The following is a 25,354-nucleotide window of genomic DNA, read 5'->3' as shown; positions in this document are numbered from 1 at the left end:
GTAATACCAGTTCCAGATGCCACCAACATGAGCTTGTGACACCCACGCAGGACCAGGAGGAGGCCCTGTCATGGTATCTGCAGACCCGAGAGCAGACCTGAACAGTCCACAGCTAAAAGGTTTTTCTTCTGTTATGCCATTTGCCTCTATTATTCAGCACTCCCTGCCACAGTAACATTAACGAATACGGGTGACATGGCTCATCTGACATCTGCTGCTACCAGTCCTTGCCCAAACATTTCCTTATAGCTCACAGGTATTTCTCCAGCTTGATTTTCCCTTGAACATTTTCCCCTTCTCCAACCATGAGCATGCACAGATAAAGACACAAGCCCACCTGCATGTGATCACACCAACCCATATACATAAGGTCACAAACTTGGTGAAACTTCCCGCAAAACACAGAAAACAAGTCTGCAGTGTCTCAGACTGCCTGAGGCTCAAGCAATTCTGGTTTTAATGTTAAGCAACTGTGCATGTGCCTGCAATCAGCTGTATTTTTCCTAATGTGTGCTACCCAGGATGCTCCGCAATCTTCAGTAATTATGTAAACAGCAGGCTCTGGCACTGCCAAAATTAGCCAAACATTGGCTTTTGTTAACCCTTATTTTACTTTTGATCACAAAACAAAGGAACTTTTAAACCACCAGTGTGTGGAGGTCTGGACCAGCATGGTGGGAAAGAGTTCCTGCAAAGGCACACAGCTAGCGCTGCCAGGCTGTCACGGAAGGGCATTAGCAATCACTCCACAAAAGGTGTATCAGGCATTCAGACAGCCATGAGATACACAACCCTTGAGATAAAGTAATGTGCTGTGGTCAGTCTGAAGCCCTGCAGCACAGGAGGTCCTAGAGGACGCTCTCCCCAGTCCAAGCAAAATGCTGGGATGCTTCCTAGCGCCAGCTAAGAGAGCCCCTGCGGCCGCTCTGCATCCCACTGCCCAAACATCAGCCGGATCAATGACAAGATCAGGCTGCCCCTGTGAAGGAGCCCAGTTAACTGCAGAGATTTATCACCCCCAAGTCACTCACAACTCCTTAATACAACATACAGGACTCCCATCCCCACAGCCAGCGGCACTGAGGAATTCATGGGGCAGTGGCAGGATGGTCCGGTGCACTCCCAGCAAACTGCATTTGACAGTGAGATTTAGAAAATTCTCTAAAACACAACTTTGCGTGGGAAGGGGAGAGCCTGGTTAACTATTTCCACCAGGGCTCACTTGTATTATGAAGTATTTTATTAAGCATGAGCATGCTTTTCCTGTTTGCTCTCCTCCTGCCTGTAAACCCCTCCAAGTTTCTGCCTGAGAGCGTCCTTCAGCTCTGCTGCCCGCGTCCTGCGGCTCCGGCTGCCTCCCGGCGTGGCGGGGAGCTGGGAGGAGAGCGCAGGCTGGAGGGTGTGAGCTGCAGCATTGCTGCAGCCCTGCAGCACGCCGCCCAGCCGCCCGCTCCCATCCAGCGACCTGCAGCAACCAGTGCTGCCGATTTCACCAGGAGGCATGAAGAAAGCCCTTAACAGACAGTTGTGGAATAATCCAGTCACAAGCATGTTTCTTCACAGCTGCTGGCAGCTAGTAACTCGTTTATGCTCTGAGAGGAAGCTTTACATCTGTGATACTTCCCTGAGGTAACGTAAATGGGGATGAGATCATCCACATAAATGAACTGCTTTCGAACCAGCGCTGCCTGGCCCCGGCTCCAGCGACCCCAGGGGCACAAATGACACAGGTTATGAAGGATTGCATAAAACCCAAATTCCACCTGTCTAAGACACCTCATGCAGCTGCACAGCACAGGTTAGAGGCAGGTGCTTTCCCAAGGACAGAGGAAGTCACTTCACAAAACAGCAGCCTGCTTGGCGAGGCAGGGGTACAAACTGCCTGCTGAGGAGAGGAGAGACTGCACCAGTCCGCCTTCACTGACATATCTTCCCGAGGCTGAAGCGCTCACGTCCTGAGCAACCCTTCCTGCGAAGGCTGGAAAGCGGCCAGTCCCCCTCCTGATGCCAAACACTCAAGCTGAATTGAAGCAAGAAAGCTACCTCGGTTTAGATGCCCAGGACAGGCACGGCTAGGCTGACACAAGTACTGCACGCAGACAGGCATAGCCCTGCTTGCACAGCAGGTTTCCCAGGGACTGGGATCCCCAGAGGAAGAGCAGGGCTGGAACTGCTGTTGGGGCAGACCCAGCCACCCAGACCTGCTCCTGTTCCTGCAGACAGGCATTACCACCAGCTGCAAATAGGTTATTTCATGTCCTGCTCAGTCCCTGGGACAAGCCAGGCTCAAGAACACCACAGATTCTGCCCAGGCTACTCAGGAAAAGCCATTGCACCAACGGAGACCATCTATGACCCATCTGCAGCTATTTGGGCTTGGATCAACCCCATGGCTGTCAGAGGCACAGCTCCTTGCTCCACAGGGCCACCCTTCCCATAGCCTTTCTAGCTAGCAGCAAAAAAACATCCTCATCTCCCTTTTTTCTAAGTCACGGCCCACTCAGGACACCAAATTGCCAAGTTTTGGGATAGTCCAGTGAGCATGCCCAGAAAAATGTCAAGGTATTTTTTGGCAGCTGGGACCGTTCCTCCCCAGGAGGGGAACAGAGCAGCCAGGAGAGACAGTGAGGAGGAAGGAGAGCCCTGCAGCTGCAGGGAGGCTCATGCTTCTGCCTCCCCCCCGCCCCCAATTTGCCCCATGCCTCCCCCCTGCCCACTGGCCCCTCCGCTGCTCACCCCTCCAGCGGGTGCTCCGCTGACGCCCTGCCAGGGCAGAGCACTGCAGGGAAAACACCACTGGCCTTTCCCAAATCAACGTCAGGCACAGAGCCGAGGCAGGAGATCCCACGCAAGAGGGCTGCCACCAGCCTAGGCAGACGCCCCGGGGTGCCATACCCACAAACCCTGCCTCAGATCTCTGACTCCAAGTGCCTCCAGGAGATCCAGCATCTGTGACAGGCTTGTTACCAGTTCAGGCAAAAATTATATAAGAGAAACAAATGACTCAACAACAGCTGTGTTAAAAGTGTTATATATTTATTGCATTCTTAACAAAAATACTTCTAAAGAGAGAATTTTTTCAGCATGTACAAGACATGGAGATACTGGGGTTGAGCACAGCGGTTTGCTTTGACACGGGCACTTACTTCAACAGCCAGTTAACATGATGGGTGCAGGAGGAAGTATCCTTTGCGAGCCAGTACAGAAAAGCCACTCCACCGAGGGGTCTACACAGGGCAGGAGATACGTCCCCAGATCTGGGCCAATCTGTAATAGTCCACAGAGGAAACTGGGGGAGACATCAGGCAGTTTATAGTACAAGGTCCTTTCTCCCGACCAGAGCCCAGCCTTTGGGGGTTTTCGTTGAAGGCTGTGCATCCTGCGCCAGGACAATGGGGTTCTCTCTCTGAACACGTCTGTGTGGGCAAACTGATGGCAGCAATGATGCCAACTCCCTCCAGTGCCCAGCACCTGCGGGAAGTCTCCTCCTCTGCAGACCTGAGAGTTCCCGGAAGGGATCCCCCCGGACAACATCAGAGGAGCTAATCCTATCAGTATATCCATGGGAGAACATCAGCAGGGACCAAGTATTATAAAAATATAAAATACTACTTCTAATGTATAGCAGCAGCACTGTATCGACTCAGAAAGCCTTTAAAACATATCACCATTTTTTCAGTTCTCTGTGATTCATAAATTAGATCCACTTCTACCAGATTTCCCAATCTTCCCTTCAACTGAAGAGAGACTGTGACTTTTGCAGAATACAAACGTTACAACAGAAGTAAAATGACATTCTCAGAGGAAGGTGAGCGAGTACTGTCCTGGTCTGGCACCAGCACTATGAGGAATGTCTTCTGCATGAAATCAGCGTTGGTCATTCCTCAGAAAGGAGGTTTTTCTCCTTGCCAGACCTCTACTTCCTTGAGCAAGGGCTTTTTACCACACCACTAAAAATAAATTACTTGAATTAGAATTACAGAACAATTAAAAATAGAAAAGGAAAAGCATGTCAGGAATGCCTGACACAGCAGACATACAGTGAGCTCTCCAGAAGAGAAGCTACGTGCACTATACTTTCAAAGGACAGGCCAGACAGATTAAAGAAGATCCTTCAAGATCACATAAAACAAGCCATCCTTCTGCTATACTGCACTGCCTATGTTCAATTCCTGCTGAAGTTTATACAACTTTTCGGCCGAGTCTGTAGCCCAGACATGGCATGACAACGGGCATTCGTATTAACCTGAACAGTTTCCTGCAACCCACCTCCACATACAACAGGACAGCCTGGAGAGCAGTGGCGTGCTAACTGTGCGTGCGTAACACCTTGGCCCTTTTCCCTGCTGAAGCATGACATGATAGTGGTCCAGATTTTTCCAGAGATGGGGGCAGCATAGTAGGTGCAGATGTGCAAATCAAGCAGAAGACAGACATGTTGTAAAAAAGCTGCCACGTATATGTTATCACCACCTGAGGCGACATTATTAAAGCCTAGTTTCAGAATCAGGGTTGTACATGGAAACCTCATGCAGCGCTAAAACAATTCAAATGTTTAATACAGTTCTTTCTTGCGTCTGTATGGGGAAAGAAAGCAGTACAAAACCAACATGTCTAAGATTTTAACCTATATAGCTGTCAATTTAGATTGTAAACTCTTCACGATAGGAGAACACAATACAGATCCCACCCTAAATAACACTGAGTAAGTGCAAAGTAACTGTACTGAAATTGACAGAATTACAGTGATACAAAACCAAACTGTTCCCGAGGTCAGAAGCAGGCCCTGTATCTTCCCTTGTTTCTGTGCAGTCTCACATTTTGAAGAGGGTGAGGTGGTTCAAAACTTACGATTATAACATGCAAGAAAATAATATGATACAATTCTCTTTCAATGTTGTCATATTGTGAAATAATTGTATTTTAACTGCAATTGTGAAGGGTAGATAGGGGTTTCAGACTGGAGCAAACAAAGATTAAACTCTTTGATATAAGTGCATGTGGTACTGCAGGATCCAGGCACGTGCCACAGCAGCCCTTCTCAGCAGTCTAAAACCACACAGTGTTCAGACCTGTCCTCCTGTCCTCAGCATCGTGCCTTCTTCCCTTCCCTGCACAAGCTCTGCTTTTATAGCCCTCTCCCCAAACCTGCGTGTAAGTCACAGTAAGCCCTGGATTGCCCATTATTGCTGAACGCAAGATAAAAATTATGAGCAATAAGAGTCTTTAGAGCCATAAGTATGTACCTCTGCACAGTGCATATACTAATTTGCAGGAAGATGATGGGAAGGCAGTAGTAGGGCAAATTTGTGGGTTGATTGCAAAGAGAGCTCTGTAGTATACTGTATCAGTAAATAATGTTTCACAGGCACAAGAAGAGATCAAGATAATGATTCATATTGCATCTCTTAGCTTATAGAGCGTGCAAAGCACAGGGAAGCCAGTGAAAACTCCTAATCTCTATGAACTGAAAGATGTCCTACAACCCAAGCTCTGTAAGATTTGAGATTCCTCCTTGCCATTGCAGAGGGCCAGCCCTACTATTCAGCTGCCATAATTCACACTGCTCTGTTAGCTAGCAGGGGGATGAATGGATTAGGGTGGCTGTTGACCTTCCCCACAGAGTACTGATCCACATGGAGAGGCCATGTGAGCATGCAGCAGCTCAGGAAGGGACACCCTTCTTTACTTTATAGGAAGCAGACTAAAAACGGTGTTTTCTCTTTCGTGACCTAGTAGTCCGTGCAGGAGGCGGCTGTTTTGGGAGGTTTTGGTTAGACTCTGCACTGGGCTCAGGGGGCTGTTTTGAGCAAGCTGCTTGCAGAAGAGACTCCTGCATGACACTAGGATCCTGTATCCTATGGAAAGCCTGGACCCCATCACGGATTTCCGACAGGGTCTGGCACATCTGGCCAACCTGGCTGGTGAGGTCAGCCATCCTCTGACCGATGACATGCATGCTGTCTGCCATGTCTCTGTGAATAGCCACCAGCTCCTGGCAGAACTGCCTGAACAGGTCTGTTTGCTGCGTGTGGGAATGGAGAAGCTGGCGATCAAAGCTGGAGAGGGGCGGGCTCCTTGTGCGGGGGTGCGGGGGTCTGCAGGATGAGGTGGTGCGCGGGGATGGACGGTGCAGTTCCTGCCTTTGGCTGGTAGCTTCCGAGTGCTCTGATGAGGAAGAAGTGTGGAGGAAGGAGGGCCCAGAGAGCTGGTTGACTCCTGCAGTGGCTCTCTGCAGTGATGAGAAGTGGTGTTCCCGAGAAGTGCCTGGCATCTCTTCATCTTCATCAGCTTAAACAGAAGAGGAAGCATGAATTATTAATGTGAAATCCCTCACAACTCTGACTTCTGTTTCATGGTATCTCAAAGCACATGGAAAAAGGGTTTTCCCTTCCCCCCAGTCTGCCAGTTGAGACAAGCCTGTAGCTCCTGATGCGTAACTCAACATGCACGTGCTGCAACGTTAGCATCTGGGTGACAAGCTTAGCCACAAGAGGCCTGAAAAGCAGGCGAACCCAGTCAACCAAGGAGGAATCCAAACTGCCATGGCATCTTGTACACAGCATTGTTCATTACTATAAGATAAATCCATTTCAGACAGTAGCAATGACTCCTCTTCCCCAAAACCACAACTAGCTAGAACACTCCAACATTTTGAAGGGACAAAGGCTGCTGACACATTTGGTTCCTCATGCCAAAACCCTGCTCCCATGTCATTTCTTACATCCTCCCCACTGAGAAAAACATAGACGTAGTATTTGCTGCTCGCAAAGTCTGTACTGCAAGGCCACTATGTGGCTTGGCATCACTAAGAGAACCAGGCAGTCAGGCGTAGCAGCAACAGGACCCTATATTAACCAGGCAAGTATACTTGATGCAAAACCAAAACCAAAGCAAAACACCATGGGAAAGCTCTCATTAGTCTGATAAATATCTAGTGATGTGGCAGTTCACGGGTACAGGCACATCAAGTGTAAGAAGAGACGATACTTCACTTGTTGCAGCTGCCCACTATCTCCTTGCACAAGCTGTATTCGTTTTACCTCTGAAATAACACAACTGGCTTCCAAGATAGATGCAAAGAATGACCAAGTCCCACTTTGTCAGTTCTCAAAGATTTTTGTCCTTCCTTTTCCACTAACAACATTTCAGATACAAGATAAGACCTAATGCAGTACGACAGTGCCACCCATGAAGTGTTAGTTGGCTCACTTCCCAAGAAGTTATCCCCTCTTTCTGTCCTTTGTATCCCTAAAAGCTCACAGACCAAGATGGTGCATCTCCACACAAGAAAACCGTATGTATGCAACTGAGGAAAGAACCTGCAAAAAGCAGCTTGTGGTTCAGCACTGGAAGGTGTCTGAGAGTTGTTGTGTAAGAATATTAACTTAGAAAGCAGGGCCTGTAGTTTCTTGAAAACCAGTGAAGGAGAGAGTCATTATCATCTATCTTTTTCACAGCACTTGTGCTGAACCTTCAGACCACTAGTGAGAAACCATTAGTGGCCTGGCCTCAGAGCACAAACACCAGTGATCACTGAGCCCCCTCAACAGCCCTCTTGGAAGATGGTTACCATGTGGTGACCCATTAGTGACTGGCACATGGTTCTCAGCTTGACAGCACTGCTGTTTTATTGGGGTGCATGCAAGATGAAGAATTCCTAATCCTTTACAAACACTTTTTCACAGACCGGAAGTAGTTGCACTTCAACTACAAACATTCCCTTATTTGTAGGATTAGTTCCAACTTATGACCCACTAAGAAAGGGGAATCTGAACAATGTCTACCCTTAGAAGACAGTATGGAAAGGGACTAGATAAACAGATAAAGATGATGATCTTAGTGTGGAAACAGCTTTCCCTCAATCCATCTCAACACCCCATGATCACCAGAGCAGGCTGTCTTGAAACCAAACACAGCAGTAGGAGCTGGCTTGACAGGCAACCCAGCATCTCACAAAACACGCAACGCTCTTCTGGTGTCAAACTGAGATATGCAAGCATAAGACAAAGAGGTGTTAAGGCAATGATACTTACAGCTTGTTGACAGGCTGTCAACCACGTCCAGATCCGCTCTCCGGAAGCCGTGCATCTGGCGTGACGAATGCAGTGTCGACTCGATGGCTCTCTCGTGGGCGGTCAGGACGATGGCCGAGGGCCGCCCCGTGCTGCCGGGGCTGGAGAGGGACCTCTGCATGAATGCCAGTTTGTCCTTGGTCCTTCTTTTCATGTCGTCCCATCTGTGTTTAATGTCTTTTACAGACCTGGGGACCTGGCTGACTGAAGTGATCTGCCTGGCTATGCCTTCCCAGATCTTGTCCCTGTCAGCATGGGATAGACGCATTGTCTCCCTCCCAAACAGCATGGCTTCATTTCGGGTCACCTCAGTGACCAGAATGTCCAGTTCTTCCTTGGAAAACTTGGGCTTCCTCTTTCGTTCAGCCATGTTCCTTGGGTTGAACATCCCACAAAGCACAATTGGGTAAAAGGAAATCAGCGCAAAGCATCCCCCTGCATCCAACCACTTGGCCAGTGCGGCACTGGGGCAGAGGAGTTCGGTGGGATCCAGCTCCCCCCACCCGCAACAACCTCTCAGTTTTCCTCAATCGCACCAGGAAAAGGCCGCCGTTTTGTTTTTAAGAGGCAATTTTCAAGCTTAAGGAAAAAAACACCAAGCGACACTAGTGTGAAGGAGCCTTCTCAGCTTTACAGTTAAAATGAAATTTTACACTTTGTCTGATGCCCTGACTTACACATGAGAACTTCAGTACAGCCTCACATCACTTGCCGCAGTTTGTGCACAGAAAAAAGCGTGAGAACTCGCAATCACATTGATGAATTAGCTCCTAAGCTGACATTGCTCGAAAATGGGTTCTTGAGGAAATTTAGAGGCCTGAAACATATCGTATTGTTCTGCCTGGCACAACATGCAACAGAAACTTTTACACCACCCTTTCTGTTAAAACTTGCAGGATGTCATGCAGAGGCTACATCAAATTGGACTTTTTTCAGGGGAGGGAGATTTCAACTAGACTCATGGGCAATTTCTGCAACTCACTTTTCCTAAGCAGAAGTCTTTTCTTCAGCACCAGGGGTACTGCACATCCAGTGTTTGTCTGCTTCACAGCAAGCTCTTGTTTCACCCAGAAATAGTTGCTGTTTCCTATTGTTCTCAAAAGGAATGAGGCCACCCACTTGCTTTTCCCGGCTAGGCTTTGCTGTCACTGCCGCTGACAGGAGCCCGCTCCCAGTTTCTGGTGCTTCAAACAAAAAACTCATAGCCTCAGCCCATTGAGAAGAGGCAGCCACCCTAAGAACAGGCAGTTTTGTCCAAAGAGGGGTGTGTGTGTATGCGTTAATTTTTCCAGCCACAGTTGAAGGAAACTTCAAAAATAAACAAAACATTAGTCCTAAATAGGTCTTTTTATGGGGGGGGGCAGGAAAGAAGGCAGCAGATCTATTCAATAGGGAAGGAGAAAACAAACTGTGTGAACATGCAGTTTTGCACATAAACAATGTGGGACTGTGGACAGGGGAATAATCCGCAGCCTGGGCAATGGACACCTGTGTATAAGCACGCAGAACATCACGGAAGAGATGAGAGGCCACAGAGGAGCAGAACTGCTGGGAAAACTTAGTATATGCCTTGATTTGAATTACAGCAGAGTGAAGTAAAATGCCTAAATGGTTATCCTAGTGCTACACGTTACAAAAGACTGCTTTTACACATCTTCAAACAATTAAAATCAAGGATGTCTGGAACTTTTTTGAAAGAGGTCAACCGTTTTGGTGCTCACATCATACAGTTCTTAATATTTTAAAAGGAATAGAATAGATAGAAATCTACATCAGCATGGATTTACGGTGGAGAACACAACACTTATCTGAGGTAGAAGATTTCAGTGTTAACGTAAACCACCCCAAAAATCTGTCACTACAAGCCTAGAAAATGAATGTTTAAAAAGGATATTAAGTTGTAACATACAAGAAATAAGACATCTTAATGATTAGGACACCTAACAACTGTAACTCTGAAGTGACACCATGGGAAGGAAAACATATTAGCTTCCCCATGTGTTAGTTTTCTTTCTGCTTATGGTCCCAAACTAAATGAAATCAAAGATGCTAACTACTAGCATCTATATATATATATATAATATTAATAGCTAGTATTATGAGTAGATAGCATCTTTGATTTCATTTAATTTGGGACCTACTGTTAGCATCTTTGCAATGTTAGGGGATTAAACTCTGGCTGGGATAGCTCAGACCCTCCTCTTTCAAAAAACTACATTTAATCCTAAAATCTTGGCTGAATGCCCTGTCTCTCGCAGGCAGACTTTAGCCACCCCAAACTACTTACTGAAAAGTCAGTATAAGCAAAGGCCTCAGCATTTTTCCCCACTTGCCCCACCATTTGTGATGGCCCTGCTGGCACCTCCTCAGAGTTGGGTGCCTTTCAGTGCTGCTGTGGCCCAGGAGAAGACAGGTGGTTTGGGGTGCTCTCATGTGAAAGGTGCTTGTGAGCTGCAGACTAAGAAAAACCTACGGAAAGGCAGAGTGACCCTTGTCAGATGTCATCCTAGTTTCTCCTTAGTGCTGTTACACTGCTGCTTAACAAATCTCAGACACTGCTGCCCTCCATCAGGGTAAGTGTCAGAAGCTATTAACCTTGGTTAAAGCTGGAAAACCAGTAGGAAATACTGCTCAAATCCAGGCCACATACAGGGAGAGCTGGGAGCTAAGTGCACAGATGCATTTCACTGGAACAAACGTAAATGCATCCTTGAGTTACTGTTTTGGTGGAGTTTCATTTATGGAGGGATAGAAGGAGAGTTTAGGGAAGATGGTAATGAAATGATGGAGAGCCAGCAAAGCACTTGCTACACTGACCTCAAGGAAAAAAAACCCCAAACTTAACAGGAAAAAGGAGTTCTCCCAGCTGAACACTGGAAGAAGGGAAAAGGCTACATGGAACATGCGGAACATCGAGTAAGGGAACATTTACAGTTTGATTTTTATCACATTCAGCAAAACTGGGCTTCATGTATATTCTCTGCAAGTACCCACAACTGCACAGTATCGTCAGTGCCTCCATGTGGTGGAAACAAACCTCCACTGACAAGCTGCTCTGGTGAAAAGGAGTAACAGCATTTTGCAAAGTGCCGCTGGGTAGAGGTGAGCTTGCAGACCAGAAGTCTCTCCGGAGCTGCTCAGAGCTGCTGGCATGGTCAGGAAACCTGCGCCCCCTCTTCTCTGCTGAACCCATGGCTGCTGTCACTAGCAAAGGTGCACCGATGGGGAATTAGAGCCCTTTTTTCTCTTCCCAGACAGGGTCCCATCAAGTGCACTTGGGACAACCTGCGGTAGATCTGGATATTCAGATCCCCTCATTTGCTCCAGCATGACTTGGGTCAAAACTATTTAAGATAACTTAAGTATTCCAACAGCAAACTCACCATGCAAAGAGTAATGAGTTCTGGCCAGTTTTAATCATTAATTCAATTAATGTTAGGTTCCCAGCAGGCACATTAACCTCCTCCTTATAAAAAAGCAGACAGTATTACTGTCAGAGATATCTTTTTCCCCTCATGCATTTCCTCTAGCATGCAGGATGCCTCTAGGAGTAGTCACTGATACTTGGAAGTACCTCTCTGGGGATGCTGTGTGGGTTTTAGCAAGCTCCAGAGGAGCCCTAGCTGTGGGTCTGCAAATTCACACCTCAGCCCAGGTAAACCTGAAAGTGCAAGACTGTACAGCTATTTCTTTAAAAACACATGTAACATTGTAAACTATGTGAACAGTGGGCACTTAATGATCACCCCACAAAGATATCAGCTGACTCCACTTTTCTTGGCCTCTAAGAAGCAAGCATATAACCACTTCGGAGCCCTGGCAAAAATTTTTTTATAGGGATCATAGTCCTGCAGTACTTCAGGATCCCTTTGCTCTGCATATATTTCAGTCTAATGCATGAGAACATTTGCTCCACTTGCTGGAAGGTAACAGAGACCAGTTTATGAAGTTTAACAAAATGACCTGTGCATAGGCTGGTGGCTTTTACTCCCCCTGAACACATGGGCAGCCACAGTAACCCTGCATTTTTTAAAATTTTTATTTTTAACAGGTCCTGTAAAGTCAAAACAGCAGCTCAGTACTTAAAAGATCTACTGATCTAAGCTGGTCCTGTTTTGAGCAGGCCATCGAAGTGCCTGACCAGAGCTGCCTTCCAAGCTCTATTGTTGTATGAAGATCAAATCGCAGACACCTCCATTATAAGGAGACATAGGAAGACATACAAAACAGTCTTGCTCCCCATGACCTCTTTGTTACTACATTTGGAGGGGAAAGGGGGCAGAGAGGAAGGCAAAGGAGAAAGAAGTGAGGAAGTCTTACACCAGCCTTTTCACATGGGCTGAGGGAAAGGATGAATTTGAACTGTGCCAAAAGCCTGAGAACTCGGGTACTCACCAGTAAGAAGGGATACAGACTATAAATGCCAAAACTAGCCTGGAAACCCCATGCATGAGGCACTTAAACAATTCGGTTAGGCACCACCAGTTTGCTGGTGCTTCCTATCCTGAATCTCAGTCTGGAGCAAGTGATATATACATAGAGGGATGTTGCCTGGACTTCCTGAATTACTTTCATTTTTTTGGTCAGATCCATTTTTTTTAAAGGTCCCCAACAACTGAATAACAGAATTTCCTCAGAAGTAACCAGGAATGACAGCTAGTTCTGTGCAACCCTTCAGAAGCCCCAAGAACTCGCAGCAGCAGCAGTTGACGGTTTGTGTCTGAGAAAGCACCAATTTCACTTGAGGTTTGCTGCGATTCATGGTAATTGGTCACCCTGAGCCCTCAAAAAATAAAAACAGAGAAGGAGGTTTGCAAACATCCCTGCAGGTCAAAGTCATGGAGTTTCATAAAGTATTGGAAACAATAGCGCTTTACTCTGGACAGAGATGAGGGGTGCATTATTCTTGTGCCAGCGGCCAACTTAGAAGAACACGCTGCCAGCATCACGAGTTTGTCTCGACTGACTGACTGGAGAGGAAAAGGGCACGAGGATGTTACCATTGCCATGCCATCTGCTACGCTTCATACTCCTTCCTCCCTGCCATCCACTGCCCTGGGTAAACAGCCACTTGAAATTACACCAGCAAGTGCTGCAGTGTACACATTGTCCTCAGTGGGAACATGAAAATGGACTCAGATGTGGTAGTCAAACAACAAAAACAATAGCCAGATCTACAAGAAGAGAGAGGAGTCAGCCCAAGCTGCCCTCCCCATGCCATACCCACCTACCCAGAGGGTGAGTAGATCTGCTTTGCAAAGCACTCCATCTGTGAGTGATGGCAAAGAGCACCATCTGAAAAACAAAAAGAGCGCTGTGTACAGCGTCCTGGAAGTACGGTTTCTGTGGGTAATCTCCGTGACAGGTAGTGTCCTAGCATAGGATATCAAGTGCACCTCTGTTTGAAAGCTGCTAACAAACAAAACCAAGGCTTTTTGAGGACTACTATCTCCACTTGAACTGTCAGTCAGACTCTACATAATACTGCTATGAGAAGCAATTTTCAAGAGTAAAAACAGAAAGACTGGTATAGCCTGCACAGGTCCTTTGATACATCCTTCCCCAGAAGAGTTGCAAACATCGCCTTTCCACAAAACCGTAACCTCCTCGCCTTTCATGGCTGTACAGCATTCTGTACACCAGCCCAGACCACACTCATCTTGAGACTTAACCATAGCAAATACAAGTTTAGGCAAGAACATTCTGTTCTTTGGTGCTGGGACCATGAGTAGTGCCTATTTAAATCCAGACATCAAGCTTATATTCACGGCACTAGGAAGAAGAGTTCATCATAGGATTTTTGCTTTCCAAAACTGTGTTTTCCCCCAGTTTCACTGTCATCCAGGTCACATAAAGATCCAGATCTAAGCATAAAAATCTCACTCTGATTTTTGAACTTTGCGGTCTTTACTTCCAAGATACATATCCCCCTACCTACCTGTCCACTGCACCGCTGCTTCTTTTTGGAGTGACAACTCCAGCCTCAGCCCAGGTCTAGTATTTCCTCTCATCCAGTAATGAACAAGTATAATAGCTGGAATTCTTACAGAAAAATGAGATCCTTTGCTGAACTTTATGAACATGTCAGAACAGCTGCTATCCATGTGAAGACTCAAATGGAGCAAAAGTGGTGCAACCAGCTTTGACCAGCTAGGTCAGTCTTGCATCTACCTGTACTTCACACTCTCTCTTCCCTTAGTGAGTGACAACTGAAAATCCTAAGGCATGCAGGACAACGAACCAGTTAATTCCCACACTGCTTTACTTTCACCATGAAACGCCTTCTTCACAACAACTGCTTCCAAAATTCACCCCTGAAAGCAGGATTGGTCCTAATGTGGGACAGGCCACAGTATGCAGCGATGCCCATTCTGGTGACTCACCATACACACGATGCATTTCAGTGCTTCGTTTCCGCCTCAGGAGGCTGCAAGAGTGACCTACATTTTGCAGATATATGCCAATACTTGAAGCACTGCATCATGGTTAAACATGCTTATTGCTGCAGTTAATAAAACAGAGCTAGCTCCACTCCTGGTTCAGTACTAACTGGTATTTGGGTTCTGCTCTGTTGAGACCCAGGGCCGGCAGAGGGAGCGCAAGCACACGCATGATTTCTGCGTTCGGAGCTGCAGCAACTCACTCCATGTTTCTCCTAACACAGTAAAGCTGACACTACCAATGACAGCCACCATAGACAACTGTCTCAAGTGAAGCCCAGGAAGGGGGGGGTGGGGGGGGCGCACCTCTTTCAATGTCTGTCAAATGGGAAAGGACAAAAAACCCCAAACAGAATAAAATGTTACCTTGGGGATAAAGCAAAGCATTTTGTAAATATTTGAACATAAAGTTTAAAAAAAAAAAAAAAAAAAAGGAGTGAGACCCATCAGCGTTTGTAAGAGTGGATAAATAGGATCATCTTTATCATTTGTCCTCATTCCAGAAAATAGCCACCCTCCATACAGACATCCTTCATCCTTGCTTTAGTCCCTTTCATTGAATCTGACTCCAAAGGATTCTCATCACAATAAATACTGAAAGAGCACAAGCACACCCTTTACAGAAGGGGTTGTGGCATTTTGGTTTGTTTTTCTGTCACACAAAATAACAAGGAGTGTTTGATGGCCTCTCCCTGGAAGACAGAGTCCCAAAAGGGAAGGCAGAGAGAACTGGACTCACCTCATCCAGTTTGCTTTGGTTTCATCTGTCCCATCAATGGATTTGTAGCGGTTGTTCTTATCAACGATCTGCAGAACAAGAGAACAGATGCAGCATGTCAACTAGCTGGTCCAGACAGGAGAAGGTCCACAGCTCTCAAATCACTGCTTCAGTTCCAGCCTTAAGTCAGGACATGAAACTCTATGCCATGAATCTCAGCTCTCCTAGTACTACAGGCTGCTGCTCTGGATACGTGTGTGGAGGCTACTCTGAACTAAGAGGCATTTTCCTATGTACAAATATCCATAACACAGAACTATGGATGCAGCTGACAATTGTTAACAGTCCTGAGATATAAAAGATTAACTTCCCTTTCAGGACAGGGCTGAGACACACATTTATTTTACAGACAGAAAAGCATGAGCAGCATTTCATATCAGCAGCTCTCAATTTTTTTCCCACCTATAACTCAAGTCCCACATCTCATTTCTCATAATAACTAGTATCTGTCGATCTAGTGACACCTCTATCTCATAGGCTAACACGGGCCTGTAGTACTAGGGTAAAAAGATACGGGGTTTGGTACTGGAGACTGCATGTAGATCAGTTCCTGACGGACTGGATCTCCTCTTTCCTGGCCTCTTGGGCCACCTGCTCTGCTCAAGCGGGCTGGGAGGGAGTGCTGCAGGCTCATGAGAGCACTCTGCAATCTCTAGATACAATCCTTCCTCTGTCCTCAAAATGATGACCAGAGCAGAACAAAGTACTGGAGGAGCCCTCGAGGTTGAGTGGGGATGGAAGAACATGGCAAGGGGGAGAGGAGAAGCAAGCTCTGCTTCCTACAGCTGTGAACTGAACTCGAGTGCCATGGCACGTTGTCTCCTTTCACGTATCTATACCCTTAAGCTGCTAATAATTATGGCAGGTCAATGTTTGCCTACTGCCCATGTGGGTCAGCAGGTCTTCAGAGAAGGGGGAAGATGGCCAAGGTCTGACTTCACAGGCCCGCGAGTCCCCCAGCTCTGAGCTGCATGGCTGAGGCGTCACTTCGTTGGGGAGACACATCACTCACCAGCCATGAGAAGAATCCTGCGGACTTGTCCTGGCTAGAGATCTGCCCCTCGTACGGCCCGAAGATGTGACCTTTGGGGATCACCTCATTCATACAGCGCACGTCGTTCTCCCCATTGGGCTCTTTCACCACCTCCATTCCAGGCGGGATGGTCAGTGCTGCCCGGTCAGGGATGCCAACAGGCACTGGGGTGTCAGACACGAACACCGGGGGACCGTGGTTCGGGCACTCATCCACGAAGTACTCCTGGCAGGACTCGCAGACTGCGGGTGCGAGAGGGGCAGGCGTTAGGTTAGGCAGACGCGATGCCCATACAGGCTCATGCAGCCTGTAGGATGCACAGCGCTCAGGACAGCACACCCCAGCTCCCTGTCCTCCCCCGTGGCCTGGCCGAGCCCCTTCCCCAAAGCCTCCACATGTGCAGATGCTTCACCAGCTGCTCACTTGTTTCACCACACATCTCTCAACAAGGGCTCTGCCCCAACCCACACCTGGCCGACCAGCACCTGTGCTTGTGTGAGCTCTGGTGCCCTACACAGATTCGCCACTGATGGCTACACGCACAGGGAAAGGCCCTGTCACCGTCTGCAGAGACAGAGGTTGGGTGCCCCTTGCACATCACCAGTTAGCAGAGATGTCCTCTAGCCAAAAGGTTTGATTCCCCACATACCAGAGGGGAATCAAAACAAATATCCCTGAAAACAAATACTCTTGTCATACAGCCTTCATTCTGTGCTTGGGAGAGAGACAGCATCCCCAGGCACTTGTCCTGTGGCCAGACAAGGACTCAGGACTACAATTTGATATTTTGTATGTATGCCAACATAACTGGCATCAGTTTTCTTTCACAGAATATGGGGGAAGAGAAACGGTTGTCATCGGTGCAATGCTCCCTTCACAGTTTCTGAATTCAAGCCTTTGACTCCTGGGGTTTTCCCATGTGCGTTTTCATGTTTCCAGCATGCTTTCCACCTACCTCCCTACCACTGGATAGCCCCACGATGGACAAGCTGCTTTTGTGCAACAGCTTCCCTATGAAATGTGCCAGTCTTTCCAGGAGAGCATGCAAATTTGTTCCTGGCTTTTATCTTCCCCACCTCCAGTCCCAAACTGGCAAGGTGCCCACTAGGAAGGGCACTGACCGAAGTCTATACAAGTAGAAGCGTTGCTTTTCCCTCACAAGACACTTACACCAGAAATCCACTTGCTGAAAGCTCTTGGTCATGATCAAATCCCGTTTCCCTTTCAGTTTCTTGGGCTCCACCTCCATGGACTGCAGGTCAGGCCTTCCAGAGCTGGGGAGGGAACAACAGAAAGACCACATTAACCTATCAAGACGTTCGGACTGCACACAGAGAGGAGCAGAGGCAAGAGGGTCTGAGCAACTCTTAGTCCCCACACCTGCAGCAGGGGAATTATTCAACCTGCCATCCAACCTGCCAAAAGCTGGTACCTGAGAGGGCTTAAGGCTAAAGCCTACAGCAGGTAGTGGCTTCAGCTAGAGCACCTCCACACATGGCACACACCTGGCATGTCCCACACTGGGCAGGAGAGTGGCAGAGGGGACTCGCACCAGCAGAGAGGCAGCCCGGGAAACATGCTGCTCGAAGGCAGGACACGACCCTCAATGCACGCCAGCACTGCAAGGCCTGATGTGAACTAGTACACATAGCAGACACATGCCCAAGTACATGAGTAGGTGACCGCCCGTGTCATACACCTCAAGGCAGACCGCAGAAGGGAGGGTTTTAATAACTTAGAGAAGTTCAACTGTATCCCTCAAAACCAACTTTAAGCTGTGGGGGGAAGTGGAGAGAAGGGAGTTAGAGTACATCGGACTGAAGCTCAGCCACGTACCAAGGCTGTCCATACTCCTGGTCCCGGTGCGGAGAGCAGGCCTCTGTTTTTATCGTCACCATCTCCCCTAAGGAAGCCTGGGTCTGGATCAAACAGTCCTTCAAGTTTTCACTCATGTTCTGAAAAAGAATGAAGGAAGGGAGGAGAAAAATGAGCAGCCAGGAAATCACAACCTTCCTCCCCCAGGAAGCACAGCCTTCCTCCCGCAGGCCAGGACGCAGCCAGCAGAGCAGGCTCCCTCCCGGCACCAAGAGCCGCCATCGCACGCCGGGGCGCCTACGCACGCACACAGGTGGAAACCCCTTCCTGCGCTGGGGAGGAACGAGCGGTTCAGTCACAGGTCAGGCGAAGAGCATGAGACACCAAAGAGCAACCCGAGGCACGGGGAATCTGAAGTATGCTCCACAGCGCCCATTAAAAATGTTGTGCGTGGAATTTAAGATTGATGGGTGGGATGTGTTATGGAAACACGGAGCACCACTACCTCAGAGCAGGTCTTTGGGGACAGAATGACAAGAAAGAGGAACACAGGTCGTGGCATGAACCAGGATCCGTCTACAAGTATAACATATGCCAGTCTCCATCTGGGAACAGAGCGCAGCCCTGCAGATGGAGCTTTCTGTGTGCTCCGGACACCTCTGACAAACAGGTAAGTGCCTACAGCACCTTGCAGGACTCCACCTAAATTGTAAAAGTCACACTCTCGATCTTCCTGTCCCTTGCGATGACTGCAGCTGAGCTACCACCACCCTTCTGGCACACAAGTCACTGTAGTGAAAATGCTTCTCCCTCAGCTCAGCACAAGAGCCAGGAACCACTTAGTGATGTCTAAGGACAACAAGCTCCAAAACGATAACACTTCCCTCCTCCCCGCATCATGGGATGGTGCTGAAGAGAAAATATTGATAAGGCAAGCGATGATAATTCGGAATTGGTTTAATTAATATTAAGTTTTTTGGAAGGGCCACTAAGCTTCAGAGCATCCCAGCTTGAGACAAGGAATAAAGCAGAGCACCGCTCATCTCTTCTTTGCATTCGTCTTAAGATTTCCGCCAAGGCACACAAACTGCCTGCTCTCAGGCACCACACCAGATCAGACAGACTTCACAGCTGCTCCCCCCGAAGTCCCCTGTGGTCCCACTTTCCATGTCTGCTGCCCGATGGCACACACTCCGTTACGCTGCACACTCGCAGCGCCTGACGGAGGGGCCTCAGCAGCTGAGCAGACCCCTTCTGTCAGGGGAGCTCGTGGAAGAGCCCGTCCCTGTTGCAACTCGGCTCTGGGCATCCCGAAATTCATGTTCTGAGGTCACAAGCCCCTGAAGACAGGAACTTTCTTATTCCACACGTGCTTGTACGGGACTGAGCACCATGGAATTCTGGTCTGCATTTGCGCCCTGTTTACAGCAAGAAGGAATGCTACTCCCAGCCTCTGTGGCTCCTCATTGTGCCAGGGGACAAATGATTAATTTTTCCAGCCCAACTTCTCACATGCCAATATGCAGCCTGAAAGACCTTTATCGAGCCTGTATCAAGGAAGCACTAGTTAATATTCATATAGTGCTCTGAAAGCAAAGCCTCAGTGTAAGCGCAACTAGATACATGCAAACACACACACACAAACCTTTACAAGATGCCCAAAAGAAGGCACATTTTCTTTCAGAATTACCACAGCAAGTCAGAAGGAAAGCAATATTAAGGGCAAGGAGGGGCTCATTATTTTGGCAGGCCTGAGTCCCTGGTCTGAGCTCTCCAGAGCAAGAGGGAAGCTCTCCAGAGTGAGAAGGAAGTCTCAGTCCTGTCCTGTCCTCTCCAGTCCTGTCCCCATGCACTCGTCGGTGCTGCAGGCAGGGGCTACCTGCCCTTCCCAGAGGAGAAGGAAAGGTCTTTCCTGAAAAGTGTGCAGTAAAGCAGCTCAGGAGGGAAAAAGCAGCAGCTGGGGGAGGGGGAAAATGTTAAAAAACAAGAAGAGACGGGTGCTGCCCCAGAGCTGGTTAGCTGTGGGGCCTGCGCTGGCGCAGGAGAGGCAGATGCTGGCTGTGGGGCAGATGCTCTCAGTCAGAAACCCCACCCGTTCGGGAAGCCTGGCATACAAGGCACCTGGAGTTTAAACACCCACAACCCCCAAGGCTTCAGTAGGAAGAGATGCAGACATCTGTCTCTGAAGAGACAATGGCTTTTCCTTTCCCACTCTTCCCTCGTGGAGACTCCTCCGTTACGGAGCGAGAGAGACGCTGTGACGGCGCAATCTGACCTCCTGTGCAAGGCAGGCCACCACGCTCCCTTCAGAGAACTCCTGGTTAAACTACAGTGTACCTCCAACAAGGGGGGAAAAAAAACCCAAAAAGGAAGAAATTCAGTGTTTTATTTTACACATGGAGCTCCTCACTTCACTGTACAGCACGTTTTGCAGCCCTCCCCTCTCATGGTCCTCCCTGAACTCCCTCCAACTTATCAGCAACATTCCTGCGCAGCACCGGCTGCAGCACTCCTGCGCTGACGGGAGCAGCACCTTGCACCAAGATAACACCCTCCCTGCCCCTGCTCAGGATTTCCATGTTTGTGTCCAAGTACTGTATTTACTTTCTGGCCACCATGCCCAGCGCCCAGCTGGGATTTTGTGTTCGGTGAACCGCTGTGTTGCCGTAAGAGCCCTAGCTCCTGCAACAGCTCCCAGGCCACCGCACACCCCCCGGCAGCCCTCCAAACCTGCTCTGCGACTAGGTGCCCGCTTTTTAAGACATTCACACAACTCCTTGTTGTCTCACTCAGCACACATGCAATCACGAGTCCACCGCTAGCTTGCCTCTTTTCATTACTTGCGACTTGCCCAGACTTTGTGTGTTGCCCACAAACATAATCCAAATTAACTTTGTGTTTTCTTCCAGAACATGGACAAACAAAGAATCATAGAATCATTTAGGCTGGAAAAGACCTCTAAGACCATCAAGTCCAACTATAAATCTAACACTGCCAAGTCCACCACTAAACCATGTCCCTAAGTGCCACATCTACACGTCTTTTAAATACCTCCAGGGATGGTGACTCAACAGCTTCCCTGGGCAGCCTTTTCCCATGCTTGGTAACCCCTTCAGTGAAGAAATTTTTCATAATATCCAATCTAAACCTCCCCTGGAGAAACTTGAGGCTGTTTCCTCTTGTCCTGTCACTTGTTACTTGGGAGAAGAGACCGACACCCACCTCTTGATTAGCATCAAGCCAAAAAAACAATTCCCAGCTGACATTACTAGAAATACATTATCAGCAATGGCTCTCCTTTTGTTGTCACACTGTGACCTTTCATTTAGTCAGGTTTTTGTTTATTCACAGAATCATAGAACAGTTTGGGTTGGAAGGGACCTTTAAAGGCCATCTAGTCCAACCGCCCCTGCAATAAGCAGGGACATCTTCAACTAGACCAGGTTGCTCAGAGCCCCGTCCAACCTGACCTTGAATGTTTCCAGGGATGGGGCATCTACCACCTCTCTGGGCAACCTTTTCCAGTGTTTCACCACCCTCATCGTAAAAAATCTCTCCCTTATATCTAGTCTGAACCTACCCTCTTTTAGTTTAAAACCATTCCCCCTTGTCCTATCGCAACAGGCCCTGCTAAAAAGTCTGTCCCCATCTTTCTTACAAGCCCCCTTTACGTACTGAAAGGCTGCAATAAGGTCTCCTTGGACCCTTCTCTTCTCCAGGCTGAACAACCCCAACTCTCTCAGTCTTTCCTCGTAGGAGAGGTGTTCCATCCCTCCCATCATTTTTGTGGCCCTCCTCTGGACCTGCTCCAATAGTGTGTGACACACTGAATCATTCTAGCTGCTTATTCGGATGGCCTGTGGCACAACTGTAGTGCATTAAACATGCAAGACATACCAACACTTTTACCTTTATCAAGCAAAATTATAGCAACATCAGAAAATCACATCATGTTAGAAAAGACCTATTTTTAAAAAATCTGTACAGACTGATTATTACGATTAACACCCCCTTAAATCATGACCAATCCAATCCTTATCAACTATTACATTATTTTACTGGAAGCCAACATCAGACTGCAGGTAGCCTAGTATTCTAGTTTGCCCAGATTAGACTTGGTATTAGCTTACTTGTTTATGACTAACACACAACATTTTTTTCAGTCTAATTCATTACATATACTTTTTTTTTTTTTTAATTAGCATTTATGGCCCAGACAGCGCTGCTCAGCCAGCCCTTTTAAAATCCCTGGATGCAAGTTAGCCAGAACAGCAAACTGAAAAATGTACTGCTGTAGTAGCTGCTGTTTGGTAATTTCCCAAACTACTGCTACAATAGAGAGCATTACGCTCCTGCTGTAACTGGTACCATCATCTAGCTTTTCTGCCAGCTACAAGAAAGAAACATTCAACATTTCTCCAGTTCCAGGCATCAGTAGATGACTGTGCTTTTAAGACTCTTTTAGCTTCTGATGTATTTAAAACTGCTTTTAATTTTTCCTAATTTCACTGACCACTGGTTTCTCTTTCTTGCCCCTTCTCTTCCCCCTTTAGTTTTCCACAACTACAAGAGTCTAGTTCACATTCTGCACTTTCCACTCCCTCCACTTCATTGTTTTGGGGGTTTTTTGGGGCAATTTTTATAGTTGTGTTTGTTCTTACACCTAAATATGAAGATCCTCTGAAGATTTCAGATGTGGCTAAGCACCATGTAAGCATAAGCAGAGCAGGCTCCTTGGCTACTGCTGAAGGTATTCCCCGGGGGTACGTGGCCTCCCATGCACACGTCCCTGTGGCCATCAGGACAGTCAGTCCTCCCAATGCTGGTGTGCACCCAGCCTACTGCAAAGTCCTAGCAGCATGTCAGAGAGGACAATCCCTAGGTGAGAGAGATGCTGTGAGGATCCAGGTGCTGTTTGCACACAACATCAAGTCCTCTGTACAGTAAAGGCAGTGGTGGTATGACGCACAATGCCCAGGACACCAGCATGAGTGCTACAAATCCCAAAAGGCATCCCCGAATTCACAGGCAGTGCCACATAACCTCTCCCGTTTTCTTTACGAAGTAGGCAAGGACCTGTTGCATTTCTGCATGACACACGTTATGTGTCACGTTGCTCACATGTTGCTCACAATCAGGGTAGTAGAAAACACAAGAACATCTGAGCTGTTAATCTCTAATGCGGGGAAAAAATGTCCAAGTGGGATTAAGCATGAACTAACCTGTGAATTCCTGTCCTCAAGTATGCCGCCTTTATCACTGCCCCTCTTGTAGTTATTAGCTAACAGCCACAGACTCTTATCTGCATGGATCAGCCTCCAAAACAGAGCTTTAATTTTACATTTTACTGGCACGTTTCCCAGATTGGGACATTCTTGCATGTGAAACAGCCGTATAGGAATCCATCCCCTCCTCAGCACACAGCTCCTTCACTCAGTTTCTCACTGCCAGCCTTCTGGAGGTCATCCCCTCTTCTTTTAAGAAAGATCTTACGTAGCTTGTACCCCATTTTAGTTTTAAAGTGCAGGCCCATGGTGAAAGATGGACTTGAATTCATATGCTTTTTCTACAGTTGCATATTATTACCAGAAATAGTAATCCAGAACAGTCAGCTACTGATGAGCCGAGAAGGAGGAATAAAGCACAGCATTCAAGGCTCCGAGCTCCCCCCTAAGCAGCCACGAAAGACCCAGGCTGACTGTTTTCCCCGAGGTGAATTCACTTACCAAGGTCCTCGGCCATGCCAACCATTTCAGGTCACTTTATGAAGTACCAGCTGGCTACACAGCTTACACTCGCAGCCAAGGCAAACACCGAGAGATCCCACAAAATAAGAGGGAGAACCAGTTTGCTCAGAGGAGGACCACTGTCCACAGACAGACACTAACCCCATGCTCTGGTGGGAAAATTGCTTTCGCCTTGACAGTTGCCACAGCACTGGCTTAATTTCCCCCCCCAAAGTATGACATTGCTGTGGGTGAAGCTGTCCTCCACCCGGCAGTGCAGCAGAGCAGCATCCCGGCAGAGGAAGGCTGGCAGCAGGGCAAGACCCGATGACCTGCCTCCCAGCTTGATGCAAGGCCAGGGCTCTTCCCCGACAGCCACAGAGCAGGGCTGAATGCAGCCTGCGCAGCTGGAGACAAGCTGGGGCAGTCACAAATTCAAACTTAATTAGTGAAAATTATAGGGCATGGACGATGTAGGATTTGAGCAGCATGGGCTGCGACTAGGACTTGTTTAAATCATTGTCAATTACTCCACTACAGTCGGTAGCCATACATTCACCAGAAGAGAAGTATGAAACATTTAATTTTAGTTTCGAATTCTCAAAACACTGAAGAAGGTCAGGAGTACAAGAAAGATACCTGGAAGCACCACCATTTTTGCTGCAGCTTTCTGAAGAAGCTTGGAAAGCAAGCTTCGAAACCATGAGACTTAAACCTGTTTTACAGCAGGGAGGGCTGGGAGTTCTCAGTGGTTCAACGACTTGCTCAAGACCAGCAACTGACATGACAAACAGCATCAGGGTGCCATGACACCGAATTCCCAGTGTCATCCCAACTGGTGGGGAGCAGGGAAATTCCCCGTTTGCCAACCTGGAAGTCCTCCTGTCATTTCAAGTGGATGCAAGATGCGTTCACACTGTCACTCTTACGTGGTTCACTGGCAAAACATGACACCAAAACCTGCCATGATCTACTTCACGACAAACACATTTCAGAGGGGGAAGAAGGAAAAGAACCTCTGAAATAATCCCTGAACTACTCTTAAGTTTGTCTTACGGTGGCTTCTAGTGAAGGTTGAAAATGCTGCTGACTTTATAGGATTTGACACAAAATTCTGTATTATGGTCAGTTGGAAGCATTTGCCCTTTGTTGATCTCAGAGTAGGAAGCTAGTGTCATGGACCAGCACAAGCCCCTGCAAACTGGGTATTACTTGGTGCAACTTCTCTACGTTAAGTGTTGTGCAAGGACTCAACACAGCGGGATGCTGACAAAGTAAAGCTCCCATGCAGCCTAAGCCTCTGAAACAGTGTGGCATGCCACAGAGCCATTGCAGCTACTCACTGCAGCTGAAAGAATAAGCAAGTGACTTGTGTTTTTAAAATACACTAAAAATAATTCCCTTGAACCAGAAATTTCTCATTTTTGCTGTACTTGGCTCTCTGCATTGATCTCACAGATTCATAGTTTAAGGGCGGAAAGGAGAAT

At 47.7% G+C, this 25,354-nt stretch overlaps 1 protein-coding gene across 6 annotated transcripts in view; it reads right to left on the bottom strand.

The window, feature by feature from the left end:
• PRDM11 (PR/SET domain 11) overlaps nt 1–25,354 on the bottom strand; it is a 137,714-nt gene that overhangs the window by 14,985 nt on the left and 97,375 nt on the right. For 4 of the 6 annotated variants that reach the window (XM_075502565.1, XM_075502564.1, XM_075502566.1 and 1 more), the window contains exons 2-5: nt 18,163–18,281; nt 17,497–17,600; nt 16,306–16,568; nt 15,255–15,322 (exon numbers count right to left, since the gene is read on the bottom strand). In XM_075502565.1, the coding sequence (XP_075358680.1) occupies nt 15,255–15,322; nt 16,306–16,568; nt 17,497–17,600; nt 18,163–18,278 (551 nt within the window). In that variant the 5' untranslated portion in view covers nt 18,279–18,281. Of the gene's footprint in view, nt 1–3,036; nt 6,292–8,036; nt 8,450–15,254; nt 15,324–16,305; nt 16,569–17,496; nt 17,601–18,162; nt 18,282–25,354 lie in introns of those variants that run through there. The other 2 variants (XM_075502569.1, XM_075502567.1) reach the window with 2 other exon arrangements.

Source organism: Mycteria americana, chromosome 5, assembly GCF_035582795.1.
Source record: "Mycteria americana isolate JAX WOST 10 ecotype Jacksonville Zoo and Gardens chromosome 5, USCA_MyAme_1.0, whole genome shotgun sequence".
Taxonomy (NCBI): Eukaryota; Metazoa; Chordata; class Aves; order Ciconiiformes; family Ciconiidae; genus Mycteria; species Mycteria americana.
The sequence above is the reverse complement of the archived record's forward strand: the minus strand, read 5'-3'. Positions and strand labels throughout refer to the sequence as shown.